We start from the raw sequence: 24,812 nt of genomic DNA on the forward strand, positions 1-24,812 counted from the left end.
GATGGAGGCAAGCAGAGAATAGCCAATACCACCCTAAAACCCATTAGCTTAAAACTAAAATGGTTACCGAGAGCTTCAGACAAACAGACTGACATTGTTCTACTATGTGTTATGGATGATTTTTATCTCATATCCTTGTTACTCAATTCCTGATAAAAAAATCGCAACAGCATAATACAGAACAGAAGCATTTTTACGGTAAATAACTTCAATTTTATAATAAAAATGATTTAATACATGTATTACATACATATTTCATACGTGTCTTACATATCAATTTAAAATGATTTAGTTTGAATTTTTGGTGGGGCCATTCAATTTCGAACACCTTTTGAAGATTTGATTTCTTAGCCCAATAAATGATTCAAAATATTTTAATCGGGGAGAATAAATTTATCTTTCTGTCCGTCCATCTGGGTAGTTTTTTTTTATTGAATTAGGCACGATTTTAAAAGTTTAGCAACTCTATAATCGTTACCATAATGTCCGTACGTCCATTTTAACATGTTGATTTTTAACTTTTTTAACAACAAATTTGTATGAGATATGATAATCCGATTGATCTGATTTTTGGAATACTGATTCCTAGGACAACAAAGTACAATGTTATAAGCAAAGCATCTCTGTAATCAAGTCCAAAAAGGTAAGCATTTCCATAAACATTATCATGCATGTAAGCAGTTTTACAACAAATTTACTTAAATTATGTTTTGACTCTTATACATTTATATTCTGATTATTTAGTTCTGGCACTCTACAAGTGATAATGTACGTTTGTCCTATCATTACAGAGCTTCGCTTTTATGGATATTGTCATCATAGGCGTCCAAGGGGGGGGGGGGTAATGGGGCGATTACCCCCCCCCCCCATTTAAAATATACCCCTACCCTGGGGGTGCCGTAGGCACCCCCAACCATTTAGGAGGGGGTATTTACCCCCCCCAAAAATTTTACCCGGGGGGTAAATTTTGGGGGGGGGGATAAACAAATTTTACCCCTGCCAACAGATTTCAGGGGGGGTAATTACCCCCCCCCAAGCTAATTTTACCCCCGGGGTAAAAATTTTGGGGGGGGTAAAAAAAATTTGCCCCCCCCAAAACCGAATTACCCCCTCCTTAAAAAAATTTTACCCCCCCCAAAATAAAAAGCTTGGACGCCCCTGAATTGTCATCCATGTTTTTAAAATGTTTTTTCTATTTATCTTCTTTGCTCTTTCAATCCTTTTCTTTCAAATTCTCTTATTGTCTCTATACGCCTTCTTTTTTTATCCCACTTACTCTCTTCTGATCTATCTCTCCCTCTATAAAAAAGTAAATATTTGAGAATAATTAAAGTATCATTAAAATCAAATATTAATGATACACCAAATATGATTAAACTGTATGCTAATGTCAAAACTAATCACAACCGTTTGACCAACCATCTGGAAACATACTTTTATTATTCAGGGATTAAGGGATCAGACATTGGAGGATATATTTATCTTCAAAATAACTGCATGAAATTCTGGCTTGGTAGCAAAGCTTGTGAAAGTGCCTAAAAATGAGGTCATACTGGCTTACCATTTGTCAATTAGAATGTATACTATCCTGCAATTGGTAATTTAGTCTGTGAATTGACCTTTAATTGGTCATTGTCATTTGTTTATAGGTACTATAAGAGCTTCTTTGGTAGCTGGTATTTTTTTTCATGGGTTATGGGTAGTAAATTAACGAACTATCACAATCCCCTCTATATTCCTGATTTTATTTCATTTCAAATTCATTTTTTTTATAATTCATACATTTTTGTAAATGTATGTGTAATAATTACTTTTGATTTAGATTGAAAATGCAAAAATAATAGGGTCGGCAGTTGCACCGTGAAGCTGTCAGCTTACAGCCGTTTAGTTGGCGGTAATGTGATGGGTTGAAGGCATTAAACACACTATTACAATTTATTATTATGTCATAACCAAAACTTTAATTGTGCAACCCTTATCTGGAAGTCCTAACTGTGCATGGTAATGAGTTGCCATGTTTTGGACCAAGGCAAAATTAATTTTTACCTCTGTAGTTAAATGGGAGACTCGATAATTTTTTCCCTATTGGTAGACTACAGAAACCAACATACATAATTAATTATAGAGAATTTTCAAATTACTATTATAATTAATAATGTGGCTGACGTACCTTCATAATAAAACAGCATGATTATAGGTACATTGTATGGCTTTATTCAAAAATTTAGATAGTAATAAATAATATAAATAATATATGTACAAATATAAATAATGCCCATTTTTTAATGCTTATTTCCCTAGGCCCAAATTTATCCATAATTAATAAATGATTTCCGTCTTAGCCTGGCTCCAAAGGCTAGTGGAGGTAAGGTTGTTTCTTGGAATAGTTCTAGAAGGCCATCATCGATGTTATTTGACCGCTCGGTTGTAAAGCTGCCCTCCTCATCTAGTCAGGGATATACGGATAAGCACTTCAATTTCACAATTAATATCAAACAGTTCTTTAAAAGCAATTCTTATATTTCTTTGCTATAGTTCTAGCGGCGCCGCCCCAAGCATCTAGGGACTATATTCGAATGGATAAGGCGGCAGAAAAATAGCCAAAAACAACCCAAAGACTTAATCCAGAATTAAAACAGCCTAAATCCAGCCTAATGCAAAGCTTCTCTATAAAAGTAAACTCAATAGTTTCTGCAGTTATTGAAATCTTAATCTTACATAAAGAATCTTACTACTTTATATTATAGATAAAATTAAAGCTTAAAGACCATTAAGCACTCGATGGGGTTGAAAATTATTTTGGAAAAAAGTTTATTTCTTTGGTGCTAGTAAAGATAGATGTATAAAAGTTTCATGAAGATTCTGTAACTCACTTTGTCAGTAGTAAAGAATTTCGTTGATAAAATGTAAATCTCGGTTGTTGCTAAAGATAATTGCATAATTTTTTTTGAAGATTTTAATGGCTAAAAAGCATTATATTACTTACTTTATTTCAGTTAAGTGTTTTATAACTATCGATGTTTTTATTGACAGATTGATTAAAACTTAAATTAATTTTGTTTAATTCTGGTTACAAGCTTTGTAGTAATAATTATTACTCATTTAATTATCCGTATATTCCTGCCTTCAATGTCATCACCCTCCTGCCCCACCCCAACTATTCTGATGCCCGTGGTGGGGGCGGGGCTTCTCGAGGCGGAGGTGGTCAACACAGGCGTGGGCGGAGCCATGGTTCGAGACCTAGCAATAATATATTGGGGATAAATACATACTTTCCAAAGAAAGGAAATAAATCTTGAAAAGAAGCCGTTAATAGTGCCTATCAAATAATACAGATGACCAATGGCAGGCCAGTAAACATTGTAATTGATCAATGGTAAAATGTATACTGGCCTATCAATTGTAATTTATATTGTATGACCCCATTTTTTATTGTGCACTATCAACTGCTTCATTAAAGACTGAAAAGCTCACAATTTTACCTAAAATTAAATTAACCTTTCCTATACCACTGCTACCAAAAGATAAATATTAGAGTTATGAAAGGGTTGTAGAATTAATAAACCTTCATTGTTAAAGACAAAAGGTCGTGCAGATTAAACTTAATATACACACAGCTTGACGTTAATAGTTAATGCTTACAGACAAACAGACCGCATCCATATAGATAAGCTTCGCTACTCAAACAAAATTACCTCTGAGTCGTTATTGGCAAATCTGTAGTCACTGGCGGATTTTCTGCACTTTCAGTTGAAACATTTTCTGTATCAACCGTTGTTATTCTAGGCTCCATATTTATATCATTATCAACTATTGTTGTTGGTGTAATAGCATCAATGGTAGTAGTTTCATCTGCTACAGCTGTTGTTTCTTTAATGATATTAACTGTGGTTGTTTCAATTGTAGTTTCTGGTTGTTTTGTTGTTGGAATGGTAGCGCCAGCTATTACTAATTCTTCACTAAGAACACTTTCAGTAGATTCTATGAATTGTTCAGCATCCTCTATAGATTTGCTTTCACGTGTGTCTTCCTCACTTTCCATTCGTCCCTTCTTCTTACCTAGCAAATATTCCTTGTGAAAATTTACGCATAATAATTTAATAGTTTATGTCGCCAAAATTGATATATTATTACATGGATTTTGCACCAGACTTTCATACACTCTGATAAAGTGTTGCTGGCAGCTGGATAAAATAGCGATAGACCCTTTGTACCATCCTCTTCCCCCACCTTCTACTAGATGAACGAACTGACCAATAAATGAGGTTCATATTAGCAATCTAAATTGATGACAAATGTTTCCCTTTCAATATATCCACGTATATTCTATATCCTTTGTCACTGAGGACATCCTAGCATTTGGGGAGAGGAGGATGTGCTTTGTGAAAATCTTAATATGGGGGCATAAAAGTTTTCTTTGGTAGTGGGATTTCGGGTATAGTCCTTTCCATGACATCGCTCCATATGGGGCGATGATTTTCTATAGCTCCTTCAAGGAGCTATAGCATAGCCTCTTATCATATGGAGCGATGTGATAGCCCCTTTTAAGGAGCGTTCATATCGCCTCTTATGATAAGAGGCTATGCTATAGCTCCTTCATGGCCTCTTAATAGCTCCTTTGAAGGGGCGTTAATATCGCCTCTTATGATAAGAGGCTATACTATAGCCCCATGATGGCTCCTTCATAGCCTCTCCATCGCCCCTCCATAGTCCTTTACCTCCAGTGCCCCTTCATCGCTCCTTCATCGCCCCTACATCGCTCCTTCATCTCTCCTTCTTGAAATTTATATTAAATTGTACTTTGATGGCCCCTACATCGCCCCTCCATCGCTCCTACATCGCCCCTTCATCGCTCCTTCTCCAAATTTATACTACATTGTACTTTGATGGCCCCTACATCGCTCCTCCATCGCCCCTTCATCGCTCCTACATCGCTCCTTCATCTCTCCTTCTTGAAATTTTTATTACATGGTACTTTGATGGCCCCTACATCGCTCCTCCATCGCTCCTCCATCGCCCCTTCATCGCTCCTACATCGCTCCTTCATCTCTCTTTCTTGAAATTTACATTACATTGTACTTTGATGGCCCCTACATCGCTCCTCCATCGCCCCTTCATCGCTCCTCCATCGCCCCTACATCGCTCCTTCATCTCTCCTTCTTGAAATTTACATTACATTGTACTTTGATGGCCCCTACATCGCTCCTCCATCGCCCCTTCATCGCTCCTCCATCGCCCCTACATCGCTCCTCCATCGCCCCGTACATCGCTCCTTCATCGCCCCTTCATCGCTCCTACATCGCTCCTTCATCTCTCCTTCTTGAAATTTATATTACATTGTACTTTGATGGCCCCTACATCGCTCCTCCATCGCCCCTTCATCGCTCCTACATCGCCCCTACATCGCTCCTTCATCTCTCCTTCTTGAAATTTATATTACATTGTACTTTGATGACCCCTACATCGCTCCTCCATCGCCCCTACATCGCTCCTACATCGCCCCTACATCGCTCCTTCATCTCTCCTTCTTGAAATTTATATTACATTGTACTTACTTTGATGGCCCCTACATCGCTCCTCCATCGCCCCTTCATCGCTCCTACATCGCCCCTACATCGCTCCTCCATCGCCCCTTCATCGCTCCTACATCGCCCCTACATCGCTCCTCCATCGCCCCTTCATCGCTCCTACATCGCCCCTACATCGCTCCTTCATCTCTCCTTCTTGAAATTTATATTACATTGTACTTTGATGACCCCTACATCGCTCCTCCATCGCCCCTACATCGCTCCTACATCGCCCCTACATCGCTCCTTCATCTCTCCTTCTTGAAATTTATATTACATTGTACTTTGATGGCCCCTACATCGCTCCTCCATCGCCCCTTCATCGCTCCTACATCGCCCCTACATCGCTCCTTCATCTCTCCTTCTTGAAATTTATATTACATTGTACTTTGATGGCCCCTACATCGCTCCTCCATCGCCCCTTCATCGCTCCTCCATCGCCCCTACATCGCTCCTTCATCTCTCCTTCTTGAAATTTATATTACATTGTACTTTGATGGCCCCTACATCGCTCCTCCATCGCCCCTTCATCGCTCCTCCATCGCCCCTACATCGCTCCTTCATCTCTCCTTCTTGAAATTTATATTACATTGTACTTTGATGACCCCTACATCGCTCCTCCATCGCCCCTACATCGCTCCTACATCCCCTTAATAGCCCCTTACCTTAATTTATATAACATAGCCCTACATAGCCTCTCCATCGCCCCTTAATAGCCCCTTACCTTAATTTATATAGCATAGCCCCTACATAGCCTCTCCATCGCCCCTTAATAGCCTCTTACCTTAATTTATATAATCCTTACCTTAATATATATAACATAGCCCCTACATAGCCTCTCCATCGCCCCTAAATAGCCCCTTACCATAATTTATATAACATAGCCCCTACATAGCCTCTCCATCGCCCCTTAATAGCTCCTTACCTTAATTTATATAACATAGCCCCTACATAGCCTCTCCATTGCCCCTTAATAGCCCCTTACCTTAATTTATATAACATAGCCTCTACATAGCCTCTCCATCGCCCCTTAATAGCCCCTTACCTTAATTTATATAACATAGCCCTACATAGCCTCTCCATCGCCCCTTAATAGCCCCTTACCTTAATTTATATAGCATAGCCCCTACATAGCCTCTCCATCGCCCCTTAATAGCCTCTTACCTTAATTTATATAATCCTTACCTTAATATATATAACATAGCCCCTACATAGCCTCTCCATCGCCCCTAAATAGCCCCTTACCCTAATTTATATAACATAGCCCCTACATAGCCTCTCCATCGCCCCTTAATAGCCCCTTACCTTAATTTATATAACATAGCCTCTACATAGCCTCTCCATCGCCCCTTAATAGCCCCTTACCTTAATTTATATAACATAGCCCTACATAGCCTCTCCATCGCCCCTTAATAGCCCCTTACCTTAATTTATATAGCATAGCCCCTACATAGCCTCTCCATCGCCCCTTAATAGCCTCTTACCTTAATTTATATAATCCTTACCTTAATATATATAACATAGTCCCTACATAGCCTCTCCATCGCCCCTAAATAGCCCCTTACCCTAATTTATATAACATAGCCCCTACATAGCCTCTCCATCGCCCCTTAATAGCTCCTTACCTTAATTTATATAACATAGCCCCTACATAGCCTCTCCATCGCCCCTTAATAGCCCCTTACCTTAATTTATATAACATAGCCTCTACATAGCCTCTCCATCGCCCCTTAATAGCCCCTTACCTTAATTTACATAACATAGCCCTACATAGCCTCTCCATCGCCCCTTAATAGCCCCTTACCTTAATTTATATAGCATAGCCCCTACATAGCCTCTCCATCGCCCCTTAATAGCCTCTTACCTTAATTTATATAATCCTTACCTTAATATATATAACATAGCCCCTACATAGCCTCTCCATCGCCCCTAAATAGCCCCTTACCCTAATTTATATAACATAGCCCCTACATAGCCTCTCCATCGCCCCTTAATATCCCCTTACCTTAATTATATAACATAGCTCCTACATAGCCTCCCCATCGCCCCTTAATAGCCCCTTACCCGAATTTATATAACATAGCCCCTAAATAGCCTCTCCATCGCCCCTTAATAGCCCCTTACCTTAATTTATATAACATAGCCCCTACATAGCCTCTCCATCGCCCCTTAATAGTCCTTTACCTTAATTTATATAACATAGCCCCTACATAGCCTCTCCATCGCCCCTTAATAGCCCCTTACCTTAATTTATATAACATAGCCTCTACATAGCCTCTCCATCGCCCCTTAATAGCCCCTTACCTTAATTTATATAACATAGCCCTACATAGCCTCTCCATCGCCCCTTAATAGCCCCTTACCTTAATTTATATAACATAGCCTCTACATAGCCTCTCCATCGCCCCTTAATAGCCCCTTACCTTAATTTACATAACATAGCCCTACATAGCCTCTCCATCGCCCCTTAATAGCCCCTTACCTTAATTTATATAGCATAGCCCCTACATAGCCTCTCCATCGCCCCTTAATAGCCTCTTACCTTAATTTATATAATCCTTACCTTAATATATATAACATAGTCCCTACATAGCCTCTCCATCGCCCCTAAATAGCCCCTTACCCTAATTTATATAACATAGCCCCTACATAGCCTCTCCATCGCCCCTTAATAGCTCCTTACCTTAATTTATATAACATTGCCCCTACATAGCCTCTCCATCGCCCCTTAATAGCCCCTTACCTTAATTTATATAACAAAGCTCCTATATAGCCTCTCCATCGCCCCTTAATAGCCCCTTACCTTAATTATGTAACATAGCCCCTACATAGCCTCTCAATCGCCCCTTAATAGCCTCTTACCTTAATTTATATAACATAGCCCCTATATAGCCTCTCCATCGCCCCTTAATAGCCCCTTACCCTAATCTATATAACATAGCCCCTACAAAGCCTCTCCATCGCCCCTTAATAGCCCCTTACCTTAATCTATATAACAAAGCTCCTACATAGCCTCTCCATCGCCCCATAATAGCCTCTTACCTTAATTATGTAACATAGCCTCTACATAGCCTCTCCATCGCCCCTTAATATCCCCTTACCTTAATTATATAACATAGCTCCTACATAGCCTCCCCATCGCCCCTTAATAGCCCCTTACCCGAATTTATATAACATAGCCCCTAAATAGCCTCTCCATCGCCCCTTAATAGCCCCTTACCTTAATTTATATAACATAGCCCCTACATAGCCTCTCCATCGCCCCTTAATAGTCCTTTACCTTAATTTATATAAAATAGCCCCTATATAGCCTCTCCATCGCCCCTTAATAGCAAATTTATATAACATAGCCGCTACATAGCCTCTCCATCGCCCCTTAATAGCTCCTTACCTTAATTTATATAACATAGCCTCTCCATCGCCCCTTAATAGCCCTCCATCGCCACTTAAAAGCCCCTTACCTTAATTTATATAACATAGCCTCTACATAGCCTCTCCATCGCCCCTTAATAGCCCCTTATATCCTCCTTCAAAACAGTTATACACCTTCCCAGGATCTATTGGAAGCTACCCTATAAAGGAGAACCATATCGGTTCTGCAGTTAGCGATCTTCTTTGATACATACAGACAATGATCCTGTTACTTTTTATAAGGATTAAAAATAAAATGGCCTAAAGCCATCTCATTACCCATAGGAAGCTTCACTGTAAAGGAGAACCATGTCGGTTTAGTGGTTAGCAAGGTACAGACAGACATACATACAGACAAAGATCCTGTTACTTTATTATAAGGATTAAAATAAAATAGTTATTAACCTCCCCAGGACCTATGAGAAGCTACCCTATTAAGGAGAACGATCTCAGGACCTATAGGAATCTTCACTGTAAAGGAGAACCATATTGGTTCAGCGGTTAGCAAGATCCTTCGGTACAGACAGACATTCATACATACAGACAAAGATTCTGTTAATTTATTTTAAGAAATACAGATAAAATTGTTAAAAACCTTTCCAGGCCTAAAACCATCTCAGGACCTAATTTCTGCCGTTGACAACTCGAGTTAAGTTACTATATTATTTTTACAATGTTTAACTTATCTGTTATTATTGGCTGACGAAAAGTTTGGGCAAAAAAAAAGATTTATTCTATAATTTTGGCAAGTGCTAATTTATTAAGAATAAAGTTTGCCACAAATTTACCAAAAAATCTCATTGTCATTTCGCCAGGGAGGATTAGGATAGTTCCCAAAGTGTTATAAGTTGGCTTATCCAAGAGTGCTGTCTAGTCTCCAAAGTTTTATAATACCGTTTTCTTATTCGTTAGATTAACAACCTTGGGGACTTTTTATTGTTTTGTGATTGTTTAGTTCATTAAGTTGAGTGTCTAAATGTTTTAACCACTAATTCTAAACTAAAGAAGGGGTAATTTTGTGAATCATCAATGGGAATAATTAATATATAAACATACATATATATACAGTGTTTTTTTTTATGAGAGCATTTTTGAAAGCAATTTTACCCTACTTATAGTTATCAGAATTTAATGAGTAATGGCTTATTCTCTTCGTTTTTTATAACCATTAACAGAAAAGCAAAAAAATATTTCAGTTTTTATTTAAAAAGTACAGTAAATTCAAAAGAAGTTGTATCAACTTTTTTTTTTATAGCTAGCCGGTTCTTTTAGTAAGTAGTAGATGTAAAATTTTTCATAGAATTCAAATATGCAATCGGTTTTTTTGTAGACCTCTTATTTTTAAAGTAATTTAAGTTTTTAAAAAAAATAATTAAGTCGGTTTTAAGGTACTAAAACGCAACAAAATAAAAGAAGAAAATGGTCAGTAAGAACAAAAATAGTAAGATCTTTAATTTGACACCTTACTTTTAAAATTCTGTTGAGTAATTATTGAAAAAATCTATTTTTTTAACCTCGGTATAATAAAAACTTTAGACCTAAATATTTTCTCAAACAGACATAAAAAACATGGGTTCATATATACCATTAGAATCAGAAAAATATTACGAATCCATTGTAAGCAAAATTGAAAAAAATTAAAAAATTAAAAAATTACAGAAATGGCCAATTATTTTTTTTGTTCAGACAACACTATTGTCTTCCCTTTTTTACCCCCTCTTTACCCCCTCTTTACCCCCTTCCCATTTTTATACTCAATTGAAGAATTAAGACGTTGCCTGTACAACATAATATGATATTTTCATATAATTCCTTTTATTGTAGTTTATATACTATATTGTAAACTTTTTTTTTTCAATTTTGCTTACAATGGATTCGTAATATTTTTCTGATTCTAATGGTATATATGAACCCATATTTTTTTATTTGTGAAATAATAAAATTAAGTTCAAAGTTTTTATTCTCGTGGGTTTAAAAAAATCGATTTTTTCAATTATTACCTGACAGAATTGAAAAAGTAAGGTGTCAAATTAAAGATCTTACTATTTTTGTTCATAATGACCATTTTCTTTCTTTTTTTTGTTGCATTTTAGTACCTTAAAATCGACTTAATTTTTTTTTTTTTAAACTTAAATTACTTAAAAAATAAGAGGTCTACAAAAAAACCGATTGCATATCTGAATTCTATGAAAAATTTTACATCTACTACTTACTAAAAGAACCGGCTAGCTATAAAAAAAATAGTTGATACACCTTCTTTCAAAACATGGGTGTCAACATCTAAAATAGTTATTTCTCGCATAGTATTATAAACGGCTTTCCGCGGATATAGAAAGTACAATTATGAGATTAAAACTAGTTTTTTTAGCCCCGAGGTGCCGAAGGCACCGGCTAAAAAAACTGGGTTTAATCTTATGATTGTACATATCTATATTCGTAGAAAGCTGGATATAATACGATGCTAGACATAGTTTTTTCGTATGGATGAGAACCGGTTCCTATCCACCGGATTCAAATGAATACGAGAAATGGTTTTAGCGCATTTTTCTTATGCTCAAATCTTCTACCCTTTCCAAGAATGGAGGGAGTACATTGGGGGGCCAGTATTCCCTCCCTGGTTGAGATATGGCCTTCAAATTTCAAAATGTTCTAGTACATGTCACAAATAGTATCTATATAAATTTTTAGCTCTATATCTCAACTTTGAAGCGTTTTGCAGCCATTCTTGCAAAGGTAGATTATAAGAAAGATGCACTAAAACCATTTTTAGATGTTGACACCTAAGTTTTAAATTTTTTAATTTACTGTACTTTTTGAATAAAAACTGAAATATTTTTTGCTTTTCTATTAAAGGTTATAAAAAAGAAGAGAATAAGCCATTAATCATTAAATTCTGATAACTATAAGTAAGGTAAAATTGCTTTCAAAAAAGTTTATATGCATATATATCATTTTATCGACAATCGTCTTATCCCTGTAGATATCTGATTATCAGAGCATTATTGAAATATTTGCTGCTTATTTTTTGGCTGCCTTTGGCAAAATAATTTTTTTTCATAAAAAATGTATACAAAATTATCGTATTAATTTGGTAAATATATCATTGCACTTGAATTATTTTTAAGTCACTAACGGCTAATCCCATAGATGACCCTAGGAGTACTTTAATGAATAGATGTGTTGGAGAGGGGGGGGGAGGGGGAAGGTTAAGAATTTAAGGGAAGTGATACCTTCCGGGGGCTGAAAGTGTTGGTCCCCTCCCCAAAATGAAAACTTTTCCTGCGAGTAAAATAAGCTTCAATGTAAAGGAGAAGCATATCGGTTCAGTTGATACTGATAAACATCCTGTTACGTTAATGTAAATATTAGTTTAAGGATAGTCTGTATAATCTCAGGGAGAAAGGAAACATTAGGCAATTTTTACAATAGTCTCCAAAGTTTTATAATGAAGTTTTCTTATTCGTTGGCTCAAAACTTTGGGGACTTTTGTCATATTTTGGTTGTAGTGTTGCAATTTTGTGTATCGTTATTAGGGATGGATAAAAATTTATCGGCCATTGTCTTATTCCTTTAGATCCTTGGTATAATCAACTGAATAACAGTTCCAACAACAAAAATTAAGATATTGCTTCGCTTTTTATGGACAAATATCCTGTTATTTTATTATAAGGAAAAAAAATAAACTATCTTAAAATCATCTCAGGACTCAGCGGTTAGCAAGATCCTACGGTATAGACAGACAGACATACATCATATCGGTTTAGCAGCAAACGAGATCCTTTGCTACAGACAAAAAAAAACTTTGTATATCGACTAGCGGCTACGCCCCCAGCATCTATTGGCTCTGTATTCAAAGGGGAATGAATTAAAGCCTAAAACCTTCCCAGGACTTAAAATAGAATAGCCTAAAACCATCCCTCGACTTAAAATAAAATAGCCTAAAGCCATTACAAGACAAATATTAAGCTTACCTGAAATAGAAAGCCCAATCTGTTTAGTAGTTATTGAGATCTTAAGTTTCAGAACAGAAAGCCTTACTAACGTGGACAAACGTAGGATGTTTCGGACAAATGTCGGAGTGGACATTATATAAGTAAAACGCAGAAGTGTCTATAATATCTTAAAAATTAGGTTTCAACAACATTTGTTTAGTTATTTCTACAAAGGTTAGGTTAGGTTAAGATATAAATATACAAATAAGCCCCCTGCAGAGGTTAGGCATATAAAAAAACATATTTGACAGTTGTAAACAATGTGAGAAAAAAATATGTTTTAGTTTAATGAAATGTTCTATCTGTTTCAAACCTTTGCCTTTCGATAGAACTTACCTACTTTGGAAAACTGTTAGACTGATTTTAAAATTTCAGTCTGTGAGAAAAGATATTCAAGATTTTTTTTTTGTTTTGAAAGATTTTTATCTTATAAATAAAATAAAAGACACTCCTGCGTTTTACATAAGCAATGTCCACTCCGACGATTGTCCCATTCCTAGGTTTGTCCACTCCAACGTTTGTTTATGTTTTACTACTTTATATAATAGGATAATATGTATTCTTCTTTTATATTTCTCTTTTCTTATTCACTTGCAGCTGCGCTCTTTTTAATGTAAGGAGGCAGAAAAATAGCCTAAACCAATTAGGGGCTTAAATCTGAAAATGAAAAAGCAAAAAACCATCCCATGACCTATGTGAAGCTTCCCTTAAATGGAGAATTTAGTCAGTTTATGAAATTTTTAAGCTTCAGACCAAAAAAAATACTTTTTTTGTTAAAAGAGAGACTTTTCTACAATTAGGGTTAGTCCTTTCGTCATTGCTCTTCTCATTAAGTTAAGCATGTGGTTTTCTCTGCTATTGTTAAAGATAGACTGTTGAGATTTTTAGTGAATATTCCCATGACATATGTATATCCAGTCTATAAATTATTTTGTCTGTCTCTCAATTATGCTTCAAAAGACTTAGGTTTCGTGATAATCTTTGAGTAATAGCATATTCTCTTAAAGTCTGCTCTATAACTTACTTTGTCTGTTTGTCCATTATATGATCCTTATTCAATATTCTATTTAACTAAAAAATTTCATTCTCTTAGTTTATTCTTTTTTCTTTATTTCATTATGTTATTATATTATTTATATTTATTTTATTAATTCATTATATTTTCATTATAATTTTCCTTTTTAAATGCGAAACTTTTCTATAGTAAGGATTGGTTTGTCCGTACGTCCAAACGGTTAGACGACATTTTCTTTAATTTAGACATGTTATAAATATCCTATCGATTTCAAACTTTGCAGAATGATTTCTATAACAGTTGGGTACAATACTATATTCATTACTAGAAAGTATGTACGTCCATTTTTTTGTATAATATCATTGTCCCATTCATCTGGGTTTTGGAGTAATGTTTCTTAGGACAACAAGGTTTAGTATTATAATCAAATACTAAAAATAAAATTATGCCCTTTTACTATATTCTATACTAGCAGATTCGCCCCTAGCCTCTAGGGGCTTTGCCCCAAGAGGTGATAAAAAATTTTTTTGGCGAAATTCGTAATAGGACCAAGAAAATCTTCAGCAAAAAAAAAATGGGGGAGGATTTTTTTGTTTTTGGGGGGGTTGGGGGTATCCCACCCCCCAAGAAAATAGCCTAAAACCACCACAGGACCAGTAGGTATATTCCCTGAATAGTAGAATATAATCGGTCCAGTGGTTACCGAGATCTTAAGGACTGACAGACGGACAGACAGACGGACAGACAGACAGATTGATGGACAGACATCATTCTACTTTGTATTATAGATTTACGCTAATTTTAACAAAATTTATGTTTGACCTCCTGATTTTAGAGCTTTGCTTTTGTGAATGTTGTTATCCTTGTTATCTTGCTTTTTTTTCCTTTTTCATAACCTATTATATAAAGTAGTAATCTTTTTTTTGTCTGTAGAAAAGCTAACCGCTGAACCTATATGGTTCTCCTTTACAGTGAAGCTTCTTTTAAGTTCATAGAGGGTTTATAATTATTTCGAGGGAGGGTATCTCCACCCTCCCAGAAAATTCACCCCAAGAAAAATATTACCCCATCCCCTCAAAAAATCTTTTTAACTTTTTAAAAGCAAAGCTTTTCTATATTAAGGATCAGTCCGTACGTCTGTAACGGTTAGCTATTTTCGTTAATTTAGGCATGTGATTCCTGTAGTAGAAAGGTACGATTTAGAAAGTCTATAATCATTATCAGAATATCCGTACGTCCATTTTAAGCATACTAATTATTAACTTACAACAAATTTTTATGTATCAAAATTATCTGATTAATCTGATTTCTGGGATACTGATTCCTAGGACAACAAAATAGAATGTTATAAGCGAATCATATCTATAATCAAGTCCAAAAAATGTGAGTACGTCCTTAAGCATTTTCCTGCATGTAAGCAATTTCTCAATAAATTTACTTACAATTTTGTTTCGAATTTTAAATTTATGTTCTGACTATTCAGTTCTGACACTCTACATTATTAATGTTCATTAAACTTTTTTCTACCGTTTCAGAGCTTTGCTTTTATAAATGTTGTCATCCTTGTCATCCTTTTAAAACTTAAATTTAAAACTGTAGAGGGTCACATTCCTTCCTTACCTTAATGCCCTACCTTCTATAATGAAGGGGCAATACAATTACAGAGGCTGTACAGGAGCCATAAAGGGCCTATGTTATATAAATTAAGGTAAGGGGCGATGAAGAGGCTATGAAGGGGCTATGTTATATAAATTAAGGTAAGAGGCTATTAAGGGGCGATGGACAGGCTATGTAGGGGCTATGTTATATAATTAAGGTAAGGGGCTATTAAGGGGCGATTGAGATGCTTTGTAGGGCCTATGTTATATAAATTAAGGTAAGAGGCTATTAAGGGGCGATGGAGAGGCTATGTAGGGGCTATGTTATATAAATTAGGGTAAGGGGCTATTTAGGGGCGATGGAGAGGCTATGTAGGGGCTATGTTATATATATTAAGGTAAGGATTATATAAATTAAGGTAAGAGGCTATTAAGGGGCGATGGAGAGGCTATGTAGGGGCTATGCTATATAAATTAAGGTAAGGGGCTATTAAGGGGCGATGGAGAGGCTATGTAGGGCTATGTTATGTAAATTAAGGTAAGGGGCTATTAAGGGGCGATGGAGAGGCTATGTAGAGGCTATGTTATATAAATTAAGGTAAGGGGCTATTAAGGGGCGATGGAGAGGCTATGTAGGGGCTATGTTATATAAATTAAGGTAAGGAGCTATTAAGGGGCGATGGAGAGGCTATGTAGGGGCTATGTTATATAAATTAGGGTAAGGGGCTATTTAGGGGCGATGGAGAGGCTATGTAGGGACTATGTTATATATATTAAGGTAAGGATTATATAAATTAAGGTAAGAGGCTATTAAGGGGCGATGGAGAGGCTATGTAGGGGCTATGCTATATAAATTAAGGTAAGGGGCTATTAAGGGGCGATGGAGAGGCTATGTAGGGCTATGTTATATAAATTAAGGTAAGGGGCTATTAAGGGGCGATGGAGAGGCTATGTAGAGGCTATGTTATATAAATTAAGGTAAGGGGCTATTAAGGGGCGATGGAGAGGCTATGTAGGGGCTATGTTATATAAATTAGGGTAAGGGGCTATTTAGGGGCGATGGAGAGGCTATGTAGGGGCTATGTTATATATATTAAGGTAAGGATTATATAAATTAAGGTAAGAGGCTATTAAGGGGCGATGGAGAGGCTATGTAGGGGCTATGCTATATAAATTAAGGTAAGGGGCTATTAAGGGGCGATGGAGAGGCTATTTAGGGGCTATGTTATATAAATTCGGGTAAGGGGCTATTAAGGGGCGATGGGGAGGCTATGTAGGAGCTATGTTATATAATTAAGGTAAGGGGATATTAAGGGGCGATGGAGAGGCTATGTAGGGGCTATGTTATATAAATTAGGGTAAGGGGCTATTTAGGGGCGATGGAGAGGCTATGTAGGGGCTATGTTATATATATTAAGGTAAGGATTATATAAATTAAGGTAAGAGGCTATTAAGGGGCGATGGAGAGGCTATGTAGGGGCTATGCTATATAAATTAAAGTAAGGGGCTATTAAGGGGCGATGGAGAGGCTATGTAGGGCTATGTTATGTAAATTAAGGTAAGGGGCTATTAAGGGGCGATGGAGAGGCTATGTAGAGGCTATGTTATATAAATTAAGGTAAGGGGCTATTAAGGGGCGATGGAGAGGCTATGTAGGGGCTATGTTATATAAATTAAGGTAAGGAGCTATTAAGGGGCGATGGAGAGGCTATGTAGGGGCTATGTTATATAAATTAGGGTAAGGGGCTATTTAGGGGCGATGGAGAGGCTATGTAGGGACTATGTTATATATATTAAGGTAAGGATTATATAAATTAAGGTAAGAGGCTATTAAGGGGCGATGGAGAGGCTATGTAGGGGCTATGCTATATAAATTAAGGTAAGGGGCTATTAAGGGGCGATGGAGAGGCTATGTAGGGCTATGTTATATAAATTAAGGTAAGGGGCTATTAAGGGGCGATGGAGAGGCTATGTAGAGGCTATGTTATATAAATTAAGGTAAGGGGCTATTAAGGGGCGATGGAGAGGCTATGTAGGGGCTATGTTATATAAATTAGGGTAAGGGGCTATTTAGGGGCGATGGAGAGGCTATGTAGGGGCTATGTTATATATATTAAGGTAAGGATTATATAAATTAAGGTAAGAGGCTATTAAGGGGCGATGGAGAGGCTATGTAGGGGCTATGCTATATAAATTAAGGTAAGGGGCTATTAAGGGGCGATGGAGAGGCTATGTAGGGCTATGTTATATAAATTAAGGTAAGGGGCTATTAAGGGGCGATGGAGAGGCTATGTAGAGGCTATGTTATATAAATTAAGGTAAGGGGCTATTAAGGGGCAATGGAGAGGCTATGTAGGGGCTATGTTATATAAATTAAGGTAAGGAGCTATTAAGGGGCGATGGAGAGGCTATGTAGGGGCTATGTTATATAAATTATGGTAAGGGGCTATTTAGGGGCGATGGAGAGGCTATGTAGGGGCTATGTTATATATATTAAGGTAAGGATTATATAAATTAAGGTAAGAGGCTATTAAGGGGCGATGGAGAGGCTATGTAGGGGCTATGCTATATAAATTAAGGTAAGGGGCTATTAAGGGGCGATGGAGAGGCTATGTAGGGCTATGTTATATAAATTAAGGTAAGGGGCTATTAAGGGGATGTAGGAGCGATGTAGGGGCGATGGAGGAGCGATGTAGGGGTCATCAAAGTACAATGTAATATAAATTTCAAGAAGGAGAGATGAAGGAGCGATGTAGGGGCGATGGAGGAGCGATGAAGGGGCGATGGAGGAGCGATGTAGGGGCCATCAAAGTACAATGTAATATAAATTTCAAGAAGGAGAGATGAAGGAGCGATGTAGGGGCGATGTAGGAGCGATGAAGGGGCGATGGAGGAGCGATGTAGGGGCCATCAAAGTACAATGTAATATAAATTTCAAGAAGGAGAGATGAAGGAGCGATGTAGGGGCGATGTAGGAGCGATGTAGGGGCGATGGAGGAGCGATGTAGGGGTCATCAAAGTACAATGTAATATAAATTTCAAGAAGGAGAGATGAAGGAGCGATGTAGGGGCGATGTAGGAGCGATGAAGGGGCGATGGAGGAGCGATGTAGGGGCGATGTAGGAGCGATGAAGGGGCGATGGAGAAGCGATGTAGGGGCGATGTAGGAGCGATGAAGGGGCGATGGAGGAGCGATGTAGGGGCCATCAAAGTAAGTACAATGTAATATAAATTTCAAGAAGGAGAGATGAAGGAGCGATGTAGGGGCGATGTAGGAGCGATGTAGGGGCGATGGAGGAGCGATGTAGGGGTCATCAAAGTACAATGTAATATAAATTTCAAGAAGGAGAGATGAAGGAGCGATGTAGGGGCGATGTAGGAGCGATGAAGGGGCGATGGAGGAGCGATGTAGGGGCCATCAAAGTACAATGTAATATAAATTTCAAGAAGGAGAGATGAAGGAGCGATGTAGGAGCGATGAAGGGGCGATGAAGGAGCGATGTACGGGGCGATGGAGGAGCGATGTAGGGGCGATGGAGGAGCGATGAAGGGGCGATGGAGGAGCGATGTAGGGGCCATCAAAGTACAATGTAATGTAAATTTCAAGAAGGAGAGATGAAGGAGCGATGTAGGGGCGATGGAGGAGCGATGAAGGGGCGATGGAGGAGCGATGTAGGGGCCATCAAAGTACAATGTAATGTAAATTTCAAGAAAGAGAGATGAAGGAGCGATGTAGGAGCGATGAAGGGGCGATGGAGGAGCGATGGAGGAGCGATGTAGGGGCCATCAAAGTACCATGTAATAAAAATTTCAAGAAGGAGAGATGAAGGAGCGATGTAGGAGCGATGAAGGGGCGATGGAGGAGCGATGTAGGGGCCATCAAAGTACAATGTAATATAAATTTGGAGAAGGAGCGATGAAGGGGCGATGTAGGAGCGATGGAGGGGCGATGTAGGGGCCATCAAAGTACAATGTAATATAAATTTGGAGAAGGAGCTATGGAGGAGCGATGAAGGGGTAATGTAGGAGCGATGTAGGGGCCATCAAGGGACTAAGATATATATAATAGTGAAGGGGCCATGAAGAGGCGATATTTAATTAAATAGGACATATCATCTCCTCTTCAGAAGGAGCGATTATGGAGCGATAAAGGATCATTTAATCGCCTCTTAGGGCAAGGGGCTATCAAATCGCTCCTTTCAAGGAGTCATAACATCGCCTCTTGTTATAAGGGGCTATTAAATCGCTCCTTTCAAGGAGCCAATACATCGCCCCTTGTCATAAGAGGCGATCAATTAAAATCATCGCCCCATATGGAGCGATGTCATGGAAAGGACTATACCCGGGATTTCTATATTTTCAAAACCTTTTGGGACAATTATAGCTTTTAATTTTTTTTTAGAAAAAAAAGGAGATATTTGCAATTTTTAATTAACTTGATCAGTCAGGTTTTCATTTTTGTTTATTAAGATCTCGCTAACCGATGATACAATTAAGTTCTCAATGCAATGTAAAGGAATCTTTACGAAGGTAGTTTTGCTTCAGCTGCTCTACTAAGAATATCTAATACCCTTAGACGTAGATATAAACAGACAGACAGAAGGAATACCCTGGTAAAGAGTAGCAACACCACTAAAATTAAGGGCTCGGCAGCCGCGCATCGGCAGAATATAAGCCTCAAGTTTAAACCCGCATGTGTGCAAAAAAAGAAATTCCAAAAGATGGATTGTCTGTTTAGGGACAGGTTTAGACATCCAGCTGAATTTTAAAGTTATAGAATGACGATTTCATTGAGGCTTACACACGGCTTACGCACGGCTGCCGATCCCTGCTAAAATTCTATTATACCTGAATGAATACCTTCAGGAGGGTAGCGACGTAGACATGAACGGATAAACGGACGTATAACCCTTTTTGTGGAGTATCAACATTCAACACTATTTAAATTGTATTATACCTGAATGAATCTGGTTAAGGTTATGTGCAAAACCATAGACAATGTCTATACTCTTTCAGGGAGGCAGCAACGTAAAATTGAACGGATAAACAAAAGTAATATCCTTGTTATATATTAGCTACACTAATAAAATTGTATTATACCTGAATGAATTTGGTTAAGGTTATGTGCAAAACCATAGACAATCTCTATACATCTGGAGTGGGGCAGGGATATGTTTAATGTTTGACAATTGGGAATCACTTCTATATCACACACCTACAAAAGAAAGAAATTTCAGAAGCCTATCTTTTATAGGAGTCAAATAAACAACATCCACCTTTAGAAATCTCACTTTCCCACAACACTGTGGTCGTGCAATGGATGTAGTATATAAGTGGATATTATGGCAGGGGGAAATTTGTCGTCAATTTAGCTTGCTAACATGGAACTTGTTTATTTGTCTCTTCGTTATCCAGTAGGGCAAAAAGGTGCTTTGGAGGAATCGTTAGTTTAGCCAGCTGAAAGTTTCACTTTATTAGAAAACATGAAAATCTGCCCCCCCCCCCCCTAAAAACTATAGCTGATGTTTAAACAAGGCTTTTTGTGTATTTGAATTATTAACATTAACACAAAAAAATCAATAATTATTCGACCTGAACACTTTCTGAAGATTCTAGAAGGTCGGGCAGCTGAACACACTGTTCTGTCACAACTTCTTGGCAGATTATACGGGGTAGAAAGATTGGGTAGTTTATACACTGCTCTACTGGCTCTAAAAATTTATTTTATTTAATTTATATTTGAGAGCTAACTTGATTATTGAAGCCCTCTAAATTCAAAACTACAAAGAGCACCCGTTACCCCGAGTGGGATAGAACCTGCAGATAAGAAACCACGAGCTATTGTTGAGCTATGAAAGGCACCAAAAAATATAAACATTAGAACATCTAATTCTGAACTTTATCTAAATTATCATAAGCTAAAACAAGCATCAAAATTTTAATGAAGTACATTTCTTAGAGAAGTCTTAAACTACAAAAGAGCACCCCTTCTCTCGATTTGGACTGAACTATGAAAAAACTATGAAAAAGCTATGAAAAGCACTAAAAATATGAACAGTTCAACATCTGAATTTGAACCAAAGCTTTTGGTTCTCCTTACTCTTAATCTAACCTAAGTTAAGTTAAATCAAGTATAAAAATGGTTAATGTGGATACGTTTGTTAGAGGAAAGAGGTAAAAAATTACTTAACAATTTTGGAAAGGGGAAGTAATCTCAAACCCTAAAATTTAAAATCTACCTTTATTACCAAACCTGAATAGATCATAAAATACAATAAGAATTAATACTTATATCAGCAGGTAAAAGTTAGGTGCAGGAATAAATACACAAGTATAGATGTATAACCCAGACAACTACCTGGCCCCAGTCTTGGGGACCTTTTCGTCTGCTAGCAAATTGTTTTCTACTCTTTTGTATTGACTTGGCTGTGTTAATATTGACGATGCTATTGGCTGATAATAAAAGACTCAATTGAAAGTCGGCACAGGGTCCACGGGATGGGGACTTACAGTTATTTAACCCCATCCTCCTCTATTGTTTTACTCTAATAGTGTAGGTAAAAAACTGAAAATAATTTTACCTGGAACAGTTACTTCTGCATCAACTTCTTTGATGGTGACAATAGGATAATTGAAACAGGTGTCCTTTTCAATGGTTATACAATAAACCATAATAACCATTCGCGTAAGAGAGGGGGAGGGGGGAGGAGGTTACTCCTTAATTAGTTTGATAGGGATGAATTCTAAGACTTGACTTTTTATTGCCGAAACAGACTCATAACCAAAATTAAGGTTCTTTGCAGTTGGCAATATTTTTATGGTTTCTTTTTAGAATGGTTTCCTTACTTTGAGATCATTCACCACCCCTTCCCTTACGTTATAAAAAGTTACCTTTTTTTAGGGTCAAATGGGAGTTAAACCCACTGAAGGTTCTGGGCTATAAAAATGGGAGAAAACGACCAGTAATATATTTTTTCAATGATATTAAAAGGGAATAAATTTAATATTACAATTTTCTGCCAATATCTTTTTTTTAGTTTATTTTATATAAAACCTGAGCTATTTCTTTACAGAAGTTATGACTGAAATCATGTCCTCCATACCCAACCTTGACAAAACCACAGAATATGTTTTATTGAAAAAAATTAGAAGTTTTTTTTATATTACATGTAGCAATGTACTAAGAGCAACAGATAGCTAACTGCCCTTTTTTCCAGGGACCTTTTTTGTCTGCTACCAAATTGCTTTTACTATTGGCTGTGTTAAGATTCCCGATTCTATTGGTTGATTTTCACAGACCCAATTGAGAGTCTGCACAAGGTCATTGAGATTGGGAGATACAGTCATTTAACTTAACCTATTCCTTCTCTAATCTAAGAGCCATTGGTCCTAAAATTGTTTTTTAAAAAACATTTTAATCTATGTACTTGTGTGGTTATCTTTAGGAAGTTTGGGCCTTACATTAAGAAAGTGAAGGCATTCAATAATGACAAGTCTGTCTATATTTCAATCTGCTTTTAACCAATAAAATTGAATAATCATGATAGCGTTGCAACTCTTTAAACAAACTTCATTCTATGAATCCTTCATTCTTACAGAAACATTGAGATAATAATGTTTTAGATGAAAAAGAAACAAAAAAACAATTAAGTGTTTTCCTTACTTACTTAAATGCAATGACATATAGATATGGACACACAGACATACATTATGTATATAGAAGCTGCACAACTTAATATAAATAAAATATCTGTGTGGTTGTTCCTTAGCAGGCTGGCAAACAGTCAACATTTGTCGCAGACACTTCTTACCGAACGACACCTCTAAAGTTGTAGTCGTTGTTTTAACAACTTTGGGCTCGTAAACAATTAGGCAGATGTTGTTTTCCACCTCCTCTATCTCAGATGTACACACGGTTTTGGTTATATCCTTTATGATATTGGTATTATTACAATCTTTTTTGGTAGCAAAGAACCTAACATTTTACCTTATATGGTTTTTCTGTCTGTTTGTCATGCTTATGTGCTATTTCAATACCATTAAAAGCTTTTTCAATCGCCTTGAAGGACATATCATAGTGTACAAACAATCAACCATTTGACTGCAGAACCTTTGAATGGAAGTTCTAACTGTTCTGGGAAATGGCCACAGAAAGAGTCATCCCTTTTAAAAGTCTTTTTATATTCAAGAGTAAAACAAAAAGGATAAGTAGCGAAGCTCAACAAATTATACAGACTAGTGATTAGTAAGCAGATGTTCAGTGGTCATTCGTTAAAATGAGATTTATAAAATAAAGAAAACACTAATAAAACCCAAATTAAGCAGATTGTAACAATATTATTCCTGACAAAGATCTTGATCCACAATAATTTTGATATCAACGCTCACTGGTTTACAAACAGTTTCAAGTCCTGATTTACACAATATAAATATAACTTTTTTACTCTACAATTATGGTTTGTTTGTCTACTCTAAATAATATACTTGTATACTGTTGATAAATGTAGGCCCCAATTATGGCAGACAACAAACCATTTAATTGCACGATTTTGTCTAATTGTAATGAGTTGTGCCTGACAGCATTTTAAAAAAAGTCTTATAATTTTCAATGCATCATTTTACCTTTTTTCCTTCCTTTTCTTTTTATGATTTAATCATTTTTTCAAGTCTTCTTTATCTATCAAAAGATTTGTCATTACCATATTTATCAAATGTTAATTTTCTCACTTTTACTCACTTAAAAAAAGGTAAATACACGTCATTTTTTTTAATGATGCTTTTGAAGAAATCATTTTTTGTTTTTTTTGTCATTGAATATTTAGTTATTTCTATTCCTGGAACACAAAATTCTGCCTCTTGTATCTTTTCCTCTACGGTGCAGTTCTGGACAAACAGTCAGATTTTCATTATTTCATTTCTCTATTTTTTTTATACCTTTTTTATATCATAGTCCAATTTTTAAAGCGAAGCTTTTCTAAAATTAGGTTTGTGCGTCCGTAGGTAACGGTTAACTCTTTTTGTTAAATTAGGCATCTTAGAACTGTCCTATTAATTTTAAACTATGGATGATGATTCCTGTAACAGTTCAATGTTAAGAGCGTAACAACTCTTACTGTTGAAATTTTGATTGCTATGACAACAAGGTATAATACCTTTAAATTAATATTTTGCTTATTAAATTTGGACACTATACAAGTGTTCATGTTCGTTGGTTCTACCGTTTGATTTT

General features: G+C 36.8%; 1 protein-coding gene across 1 annotated transcript; it reads right to left on the bottom strand.

Moving 5' to 3' along the window:
* Positions 1–2,191: 2,191 nt before the first annotated feature.
* LOC145324199 (uncharacterized) lies at positions 2,192–23,508 on the bottom strand. The gene is made up of 8 exons (XM_080166820.1): positions 23,347–23,508; positions 22,638–22,690; positions 22,165–22,228; positions 21,176–21,294; positions 20,684–20,798; positions 3,696–4,059; positions 3,125–3,240; positions 2,192–2,446 (listed from the first exon to the last, which is right to left on the bottom strand). The coding sequence occupies exons 1-8, from the start codon at positions 23,372–23,374 to the stop codon at positions 2,310–2,312; spliced, it is 996 nt and encodes a 331-aa protein (XP_080022946.1). The 5' UTR covers positions 23,375–23,508; the 3' UTR covers positions 2,192–2,309.
* Positions 23,509–24,812: the final 1,304 nt, after the last annotated feature.

This window comes from Acartia tonsa, chromosome 7 (assembly GCF_053477335.1).
Source record: "Acartia tonsa isolate MP-2025a chromosome 7, ASM5347733v1, whole genome shotgun sequence".
In the NCBI taxonomy this organism is placed as follows: domain Eukaryota; kingdom Metazoa; phylum Arthropoda; class Copepoda; order Calanoida; family Acartiidae; genus Acartia; species Acartia tonsa.